The 10,553-nt window shown below is 47.9% G+C and overlaps 1 protein-coding gene across 2 annotated transcripts in view; it reads left to right on the top strand.

Moving 5' to 3' along the window:
• The first annotated feature begins 6,203 nt into the window (after window positions 1-6,203).
• LOC780643 (MADS-box transcription factor 5) overlaps window positions 6,204-10,553 on the top strand; it is a 29,648-nt gene continuing 25,298 nt past the window's right edge. The window contains exon 1 of one of the 2 annotated variants that reach the window (XM_044574171.1): window positions 6,204-6,674. In XM_044574171.1, coding sequence (XP_044430106.1) covers window positions 6,217-6,674 — 458 coding nt within the window. In that variant the 5' untranslated portion in view covers window positions 6,204-6,216. The remainder of the gene's footprint in view (window positions 6,675-10,553) is intronic. The other variant, XM_044574170.1, reaches the window with a different exon arrangement.

The following is a 10,553-nucleotide window of genomic DNA, read 5'->3' as shown; positions in this document are numbered from 1 at the left end:
CCCCTCTAGTCGAATACTAGCACTTTCAGCTACAAAGGGATTTCATTTTTTTTTGAACTTATTTGAACTCCACACTTTTTGTGTGTTCCAAATGCACCATTCAAATCCACATCATCAATTTTCAACCCTTTCTGACTTCATTTGGTATTTTTCATGCATTTAGTGATTTTTAGCTAAATGACCCTGAAATTGAAAAGCACTACAAATGAACTCTGAAAAGGTTGAAAGTTGGCATGGTATCATCATTTCACCCACATAGCATGTGCTAAAAAGTTGAGAGGGTTATGACAAAAACTAGATGCACTTCGTGTACAAAATGGACAATCTCTTTCGAAGTATCAAGGTTTCGGACGAAGACTCATCTGTTAAAAAGGGATTTCATTTTTTTTGAACTTATTTGAACTCCAGACTTTTTGTGCATTCAAAATGCACCATTCAAAGCCATATCATCAATTTTCAACCCTTTCTGACTTCATTTGGTATTTTTCATGCATTTACTGATTTGTTTTAGCTAAATGACCCTAAAATTGAAAAGCACTACAAATGAACTCTGAAACGGTTAAATGTTGTCATGGTACCATCATTTCACCCACATAGCATGTGCTACAACAAAAATTGGATGCACTTCGTGTAGAATATGGACAATCTATTTCGAAGTATCAGGGTTTCGGACGAAAACTCATCTGTTAAAAACGGATTTCATTTTTTTGAACTTATTTGAACTCCAGACTTTTTGTGTGTCCAAAATGCACCATTCAAAGCCACATCATAAATTTTCAACCCTTTTTTACTTCATTTGGTATTTTCCATGCATTTACTATTTTTTAGCTAAATGACCCTGAAATTGAAAAGCACTACAAATGAACTATGAAAAGGTGGAAAGTTGGCATTGTATCATCATTTCACCCACATAGCATGTGCTAAAAAGTTGAGAGGGTTGCGGCAAAAACCGGATGCACTTCATGTACAAAATGGACAATCTCTTTTGAAGTGTCAGGGTTTCGGACGAAAACTCATCTATTACAAAAGGGATTACACTTTTTGAACTTATTTGAACTCCAGACTTTTGTGTGTTCAAAATGCACCATTCAAAGCCACATCATCAATTTTCAACCCTTTCTGACTTCATTTGGTATTTTTCATGCATTTACTGATTTTTATATAGCAAAATGACTCTGAAATTGAAAAGCATTACAAATGAACTTTGAAAAGGTTGAAAGTTGGCATGGTATCATCATTTCACCCACATAGCATGTGCTAAAAAGTTGAGAGGGTTACGACAAAAACTGCATGCACTTCGTGTACAAAATGGACAGTCTCTTTCGAAGTATCAGGGTTTCGGACGAAAGCTCATTTGTTAGAGCATCTCCAGCCGTTGGCACCCCCAGGAGGCATAAAAATCGCCACCTAGGGGTGAGCCGGCGGTATAATCGGCTCTGGGGGCGTTTGGACACCCAACCGTCGCCTCCAGGTCGCCCCAGGCGCCGATGTCTTCGGCCCACTTTCGGCAAAAAAATGGCTCGATATTGGCGCGAATCGGCCCATATTCGGCGTGGTTCGGCATGAATTCTCAACATAAATAATTTTTTTTATCACATAGTTCATCACAAAAAATCAATAGAAATCCAATAGTTTAACAAAAAATAGTTCAATACAAATTATAGTTCAACAAATAAAAACTCATATTTCATCACACGTCGAGCTAGGCGTCGCCCTTGATCCTCCATAGGTGCTCCACTAGATCCTGCTGCAGTTGTTGATGCACCTGCGTGTCTCGGATCTCCTGACGCATACTGAGGTAGGTAGTCCAGGTTGCTAGTAGCTAGTGATCAACTTGGGCAAGAGGACCCTGCCTGTAGTATGGTTCAGTGTCAAACACTGGCTCTTCATGCTCGCTCTCAATGATCATATTATGCAAGATGACACAGAAAGTCATGATCTCCCACATTTGATCTTTCGACCAGGTCTGAGCAGGGTACTGGACAACAGAAAATCGAGATTGGAGCACAACAAATGCTCGCTCGACATCCTTCCTGCAAGACTCCCGAGCCTTGGTAAAGTGGGACCTCTTGCCTCCTGGCACAATGTTTGAGATAGCCTTCACAAATGTCTACCATCTCGGATAGATTCCATCAGCTAGGTAGTACCCCTTTTTGTAGTGCCACCCATTGACCTCGAAGTTCACCGGAGGAGAATGACCTTCAACAAGCTTGGCAAAGACAGGGGAGCACTTCAGGACATTGATGTCATTCTGAGTTCCTGGCATCCCAAAGAAAGAGTGCCAAATCCAAAGGTCATGGGTGCCATTGCCTCAAGTACCACACTGCAACCGCCTTTAGCGCCTTTGTACAACCCCTGCAAAGCAAATGGACACTTCTTCCATTTCCAATGCATGTAGTCGATGCTTCCAAGCATCCCAGGAAATCCTCTTGCTGCATTCTGTGCTAGGATCCGAGCTGTGTCTTTAGTATTGGGTGATCACAAGTATTGTGGTCCAAACATTGCCACCACTGCACTGTTGAACTTGTAGAAACACTCAATGGTCGTGGACTCGGCCATGCGCCCATAGTCGTCGAGTGAATCACCGGGAGCTCTGTATGCAGGCATCCTCATAGCTGTCGTTCAGTTTTGGATTGAGGTGAATCCAAGTGCGCTGGTGCAATCCTTCTTGCACTTGAAGTAGTTGTTGAACTCCCGGATGGAATTCACAATCCTAAGGAAAAGCTTTCGACTCATTCGATAACGGCGCCGAAATGTTTTCTCGTCGTGCAATGGGGCGTCGGCAAAGTAGTCGGAGTAGAGCATGCAGTAGCCTTCTAGACAATGTTGATTCTTTGCTTTCACCCTCCCCGGTGCCGAGCCACCTCGCCGCGGCTTTTCATTGCTTGCAAGCAGGTCGGCGAGGGCGGCGAGAACCATGAGATGCTCCTTCTCCTGGACGTCGACTTCATCTTCCTCCTCCAGCTACGCCGCGAGCGCCTCCTCATCGTTCGAGTCCATCGCCGGGCCGGGCAGACAAATTGCTGAACACCTTCCGGGTGTGGTGGGCGCACACCCGCCTGTTCACCGCCCCTACGCGGCCGGAACGCCGGAAAAATCGCCCGGACGATGGTGGAGAGGCTGCCGCGCGAAACCTCTTCTCTTTTTCGGCGGGGAATGGCCTATCTAGCTGTGGTGGGTTGTGGGCGGCACCGGGATCGGCAGGGTGGCGGCCAAGCACAAGAGGGTGGGAGGCAAATCTGGACGGTCGGCTTGACTTTTAGCCTGACAGTGTGGCCCCAGGTGTGCTCTTCTCTTGCATCGGAGCCCCCGACCGCCCCCAGTGCGCTGGGTTCAGCCTGCGATCGCCGGGCCCGAAAACGGGCCGAGCCGGCGGAATTCGGCGTCTTGGCGGCGCGACTGGGGCGTCTTTTGGCGCCGGCGCGTAAAAAGTTGCCTCGGGGGCCCGTTGGGGGCGCGGCTGGAGTTGCTCTCACAAACAGCAACGCATGTAGGTCAACCATTGATGGTTACAAACAACAGCGCATGTAGGTTAAATTCCTCCTGTCTGTGCTCATCCCACACACGTACACCTTTTCCATTCCACAACTGTAAAGGTTCTTCAACTAATGGCCTTAGGTACACATCAATGTCGTTGCCGGGTTACTTAGGGTCTTGGATGAGCACTGGCATCATAATGAACTTCCGCTTCATGCACAACCAAGGATACATAGAGTCACGGACCAGGTGCTATGATTGCTGTTCTGCTCCCCGAGAGGATTAATGCCATCTGCGCTTAACCAAACCATACATTCCTTGAGTCACCTGCAAAGTCCCCCCACCTTCTCTTGGTTTTTCTCCACTGCGACCCGTTAGTGGGTGCTCTCAACTCCCCGTCTTTCTTACGGTCATCTTTTTGTGCCATCGCATCAACTTGGCAGGTGGATGTGAAGGGTTTTTGAGTCAGAGTAAGACTTTGTATTCCCACAGATAGGGCATGGACAACAAATAAAACCATTCTGCTTGTTTGCCTCAGCCACTTCGATAAAATTATGCAGGCCCTTAATGTACTCGGAGGTGCGTCTGTCACCGTAGATCCACTATCGGTTCATCTGTGTGCATTATATATAATTAAGTGTGTCAAAATTACAGAACATCATGAATAGAGAAGTGACCAAATTAATAGGAGTTCATCATCACATTAAAACAAGAGTACAATAGTGATCAAATGTTATTACTGAAAAAATAAATACATAAAGTTCATACATAGTTCTCATTGAACAACATATAGCTCTCTAGGGTAACCTTTGGTCCCTGTTCCAGCCACCAACCGGGGCTAAAGGTGCTGGGCCAGGAGCGAGGACCATTGGTCCCGGTTCGTGTCTGGAACCGGGACCAAAAGTGCCTGACAAACCGGGACCAATGGCCCCCGAGGCCCGGCCGGCGCCCTGGCCTCACGAACCGGGACTGATGCACCCTTTGGTCCCAGTTCGTGAGTGAACCGCCAAAGCCCTATTTTCTACTAGTGATACACACCAAAAGTATGGCAAGATTCCCTTAGGCTTGCTAACTTGTGACTCTCATTTTGAAGAACTAAGGCCAACCTCAACGCTAGACCCCATCATGTCCGCCGGCATCCGTTTGGGCCCAAACAGACACATGATCTGGTCCAACGCGCAACCCATCCTCAAAACTTGTCTGTTTTCGGTCCAGCTTGACCCATTCCAGGCTCATAGTTGGGCCAGCTTTGTGGTCGCGCGGACAATGAACAGACGGGCACGCGTCCTCTCCGAGTCTGTGTCGGGCCCACATGTCGGCGGTCCAACTAGCTCCCAACGTTCGTAGTCAATGCGCACGGGTGGTTGGCCCCGCATGTTAGCCGCACAGACGCCCCCGGACACGCCCTTTTTTATGAGGTCAAGCAGGAGGTCAAGGTGGAGCCCGCGTAGGAGCGTGCACTGGTGTCGTGGTTGCCACCCCCAGCGCCAACACCCCGGCCTCCTCCGCCGCCTGCACAGTACGCCACTGGCCTAATCTGGGGGCTGCCGCCACACTTTTGGACGCCCTACCCTACATCGACCTCACGAGCGATGACGAGGATGGTGGCGCCTGAAGACGGCGGCAGCGATAGCATCAGCGGCGACGGCGAGGTCTTCTGTGGCGCGCGGGGCGGCCGCATTATCTTTTGCTATGTTTTTTTTGTTTTATGTTAATTAAACTAAGTGTTGTTGTTGGGCAGTGAGGACGGCGAACTTTTAAATATGTTTTAAAGTTTTTTCTAGCTATGTTAAAATGCCTTATTTTGCTTTTGCATGTGTGTTTTTTTTCTTTGTCCACCGCGGACAAGCTGCGGTTGGGGCCGCGCGTTGGGCGCCTCGACGCCAGGCCAGCCCGACGCGGACATCCTTCTCCCCATTCCCTCCTCAAACAGACGAAATCCAAACAATCCGGATGTTCGGATGAGGTCTTGCGTTGGAGTTGGCCTAAGTTTAGGCATGTTTGACAACATGAGAAATGTCTAACAGCTCCCGGGGTGCCCCCTACACCCTCATGAATGGTTAATTCTTAAAAAAATGAAAAAAAAATCTAAAAAATCTAAAACTTTCAGGGATCAAAGATTATCAAAGGTTTGATGTTCCTGCAAAGTTTCAGCAACAAATAACCTTCGTGGAGCCCTCACAAAAAATCACTGCTAAACAATGTACATAAACTTTGAACAATCATTTTGTTTTTTTATTTGAGTGGTTTTCGAATGTTATTTTTAGCTAAAACTTTGCAAGATCATCAAAAGTTTCCTGATGCTCGATGTCCCAAAGTTTCAGATTTTTTTAATTTGTTTTGAATTTACTGTTCATAGAGGGTATAGGGATGCCTTGGTACTGAAAATTCTATCTCTTGACAATACTGTATGTGAAAGTGTTGCATTGCTAGGCCTAAAAACAAACAACCCGAGAAATGGGTCGCCGCTTTGGAGTTGCTATTCCGGTCTTTACAACACGTTGGAGTTGCTCTTATTCCGGTCTTTAGAACTGCTCATCCTTTGGCGTCTTTGAGGCTTGACGAAGCGGTCGGTCGACACGTTCGTACTAGCGTCACTACTGTACTGGAGCGGCCGCGGACGATCGAGAGCCATGGCTACTGCCTAGCCTACTGAGAGTGATGGGTACCATACCATTGGAGCATGTACCAATACCGGGGCGCCAGGCAACGGACGGGCGGGCCCCGCACCGCACGGCGATGAGCACGGCTGCTGGAGGACGCCCAAAGAGGGAGGAGATTTTTCTTTTCCCTGTTGAGGGAGGAGATCTTCAATCGAGATACAGAGGAAAGGGAAAGATAGGGAGCACCGTACGTGCATGCGGTAGCATCCATCCATGGCATAAAGAGAGGGAAGCACTCTTTACCACCACAACTACTCTTCGTCCTCCTCTATCCGGGCAGCACCGCAGGGAGAAGGAGAAGAGGATAGGAGAGAGGGAAGGGCAAGGCAGCAGGATCAAGGCGAGAGGGATGGGGCGCGGCAAGGTGGAGCTGAAGCGGATCGACAACAAGAGCAGCCGGCAGGTGACGTTCGCCAAGCGCCGCAACGGGCTGCTCAAGAAGGCGTACGAGCTGTCGGTGCTCTGCGACGCCGAGGTCGCGCTCATCATCTTCTCCACCCGCGGCCGCCTCTTCGAGTTCTCCACATCCTCATGGTACCACCACATCTGATTCCGCTCCGATTTGTTTGTTTCAGTCGAAAATCTTGGCTCTTTTTTTTCCTACACCACAAGATCTTCTCCATGCATGCATGTAGATGTAGCTAGGCCGCAGGCGGACGGCCGCTAAGGGGATGGTAGCCTCCCCTCATCTTCTTTTTTGCTGTTTCGGGGAGGGAATGATTTCGCTGTTGCGTCTTTCTTTCCAATCATCCATCCATATCGACCCATCGAGAGCGCTGGGTGTGAGATGCGTTTCCCCTTTCCTCTTTTGGTGTTCATGCTCCAGATCGACAAATCAGAGCTATATATGTGAAATCAGAGCTACTACTTGCTTGCCATAGCTAGCGTCTCCAGATCTGGGCAAACACACATATAGTACTTTTTCCCATTTCAGAACCGCACAAACTATTTCATTTCTTCTTCTCTGCTGGCCTGTTGCCTGGCTCACAAAAAAAATCAGCTAGCTAGCTAGTTATTCTCTTGCATCATTGATTAATTTTATGCATGTTATCTTCCGTCCATGCATTGCGTTGGGGAGTTCTTGGGAGATCTGGCTGTGTGTGTTGCTCACTGGCGAGGAGATTCTACTATTCCATTGGGAGCCAATTCTACTGTTCCATCGAGGCCTCTCACCTCACTCCCCGTCTTCTCTGGGTGTGTCAGGCCATAGTACGTGCTGCACAGCACGCGGCCAGGAGAGCAAAAGTAACGGAGAAAACGAGGCAAAACGACAAATATGTCCTATGATCGAAATCAATTCAAAACCTGAAGTGCGCTAATTTTTTTCGCTCGGCTGACCCTTTCATGTAACAGCCGACATCCAGACGCCACACTACACTCTGCAGCGTCTAACTGGCAGACGTTATACGTCTGGCCAGCTTCGCATCGCAGGCTACCTGAAAATTGCTAAGTCAGTGTACAACGCCTGAGGGTTAGACGCTGCACTATACAGTATAGCATCTAGACACTAGGCGTTGCACTAGTGGCCACTTCATCTTGTAGTGGCAAATAGTGCATCCACTAGTGCAACGCCTAGACACTAAGCGCTACACTCTGTAGCGCCTAGTTCTCAGGCATTGCACACTGACTTAGCAAATTTCGAACAGCCCGGGTGCGATGTTGGCCATACGTACATTGCCTGTCAGTTAGACGCTGCGCAATATAATGTGGCGTCTGGCTGTCGGACGCTACATGAATGGGTCAGCGGAGTGAAAATTTTCACTAACGGTTCATTTTATGAATTGATTTCAACCATAGGTCAAAAAATTGATTTTTGCCAGAAAAGGACATGTGTGTATGTGGCTGTGGCATCGGTGTGCTCGTCACTTGGTCAGAACCCATCAAGGTGCTGTCCTATGGCCATGGAGGAGCAGTGCCATGTTCTCCGCATGTGAACCGACGAACGAATTCACCAGCTAGTAGATACCAGCAGTGTGTTTTGGCCGTAGACATTTGACAGACAGGTGTACGTACGTACCTGATCGCCGTCCGCTAGCAAGAGCTTAATATCATAGTATAGTATTCTCTCTGTAAAAGAAATATAAAAGTATTTAGATCAATATATTTCTTTATAGAGGGGGTACTTGGTACCATTCGTGCTTTCACGTCATTATTATGCCATAATCGCATGCGACTCTAACCAAACACCGGCGGATGGGAGGAGGATTTAGGTGCTACTTTCTCCGGTTAAAAGTAAGTGTCGTGATTTTAGTTCAAATGAAAGGGAGTGCGTGCAGCTTTGTGATTGCAGGAGGAGAAATAATACCATCCCTCTCTTCTTAATTACACATCACGGTGTCTAACATATGTTTTTCGCCGTCGTTCTTTAATGTGCACATGTTATTTGAGAAACAAACAAAGCGAGTGGTAAGAGATTTGGGAGGGAAAAAAATCATCGTAGAGTTTCATGTTTAGGAAAATGTCCTAGTTTCCTTACTAACTTTTTGGCAAACACAATAAAAACATAGATGTTTGTAGGAACAAACACTCATCTTTATGAATGTACACACATACACCTTATTCCTATGGGCACCTCCATTGAGCCGGTAAACTTTAAGATTGACAAAGTCAATATAAAAGTCTCGTAGCCGATGGGAATATTGTTTTCAGGAAAATACAAGCACCCTACTAAGCTTAAGATCTCAGCCCAAGTGTGTTGGTTCCACCAGAGGAACCTACCATACCTAAGCTATGCTTAGTAACAATCTTGTGTGCATTGATTAAAAAGATGCCATCACAAATTAGACCAGCTTCAAGGGTAAGTTATGTTAACTACCATGTATTTCTCGACTACCAACATGTGCAGTGACCAATATCTTAATTTACTATGACCATTTGCACACCTCAAGTTTTTTTAACATGAATTAGAAGATATCAGAAAAGGTGCACATATCACCCCCAAAAAATATAGAAAAGGTGGACAAAAAAGGGGAGAATTCCCATGAGGTGTAAAAATTAAATCCATTATAGTGCTAGTGGTATCATTACCTCTACCCAAAGGGCGTCCACATGTGTAGAAATTCTTGTGGTTAAAATCCTATAAAAACCTGCTCCTCCATGCTTCCACGATGATGTTACTTCATCCTTGCCCTAGAAATCAATCGATTCCTCTTCTCTTTCTTACTCTTTCGCTGGGAGGCTTTTGCTGTTGTTGTTGAGAATTTTGGCGAAAGATTTTCTTTTCCCCGTCATTTGCTGGCTGGCTATTTCCCTTTTCCTTGGTGTTTTTTTTTTGAGAAATTTGGGAGGCCTTCGGTTTTGCTGGGTAGAGTATCTAGCATCTCCGGTGTGTGTTGCTGGATCTTGCGTATAGGCTTCGTTTTTGCTAGCTTGATTGTACTATTCCTACTGCTCCATTGGGAACCACCCGTTGATTCTACTTTCTTCCATCGAGGCCTCCCCCTCTCCCCGTCCTCTCCTGGCCGGTCGCCGTACGCGCACGCGGCCGCAGCGGCTAGGGAGAGGTGGACGGAAAAGTAATCCGAGAAAATGAGATGCATCGATGCGCTCGTGAGGGGTTGTCCTCTCATACGTTCTTCTCCTTGGCATGCATGGGAGCGGATCCTCCGCCGCGGGTGGTCGTAGAGCTTTGCCTTTGACAGACGGCAGGTGAAATGAAATGTGTAGCCAGCGTACCCGTCCAGTACAGTACATGCGAGTTAAGCAAAGTAGCAAACACGTCGAATGCTCGTAGCAACTCCAACGCGAGGACCTACTTCATCTGCACGTGTCCGTTTGAATTTAAATGGACACAAAAATCGACCCAATGCATCTATCCAAACAGATGCACGTCCGTTTTTCGTCCACCTAGCGACCCATTCCAAACCTAAATTTGTGCTTCATTTGCGTCGGCGCGCACACGCGTGATGTCCGCCTACTTCTTCCCCTGGCCCGTAAGTTGGTGGCACATAGGTCATTCTCTTCCTCCCATCGACAGCAAGCACCCGGCCTCCCCACCCCATCGCCGCCGCTGCCCAGTTCTGGTGCTCTCGCCAGCCGTCCGCACCCGCAACACGCACCTTCCAATGTCACCACCACCAGCGCCCCGTCGCCAGGCCACCGCAGCTTCTCCCGACATCGGTCACTGCCAGCACCACCTTGCCCCTCCCCCTGCGCCCCCGGCCAGCTCCTTCGATGACGACGCCACGCTCGCCGGATAGAGGGCGACGCCCGCAAGCTATTCGAGGGTTTGCGCGCAAGGTACAAATGGACACCGCCCACAAGTTCTTTTTCCACTATTTCATTTCTGACCCGGGTGATTCTTCATCTGGCGATGAGGAGATGGTGGCTCCTGTGTTGGTCGTCCATCACCACCTTAGTAGGTAGCGACCGTTGTTCCGGGGCTCGATCCCAGGGCACACTCTGACGTTGAAT

The sequence above is a fragment of the Triticum aestivum genome, chromosome 7B (assembly GCF_018294505.1).
Source record: "Triticum aestivum cultivar Chinese Spring chromosome 7B, IWGSC CS RefSeq v2.1, whole genome shotgun sequence".
Classification (NCBI taxonomy): Eukaryota; Viridiplantae; Streptophyta; class Magnoliopsida; order Poales; family Poaceae; genus Triticum; species Triticum aestivum.
The sequence above is the reverse complement of the archived record's forward strand: the minus strand, read 5'-3'. Positions and strand labels throughout refer to the sequence as shown.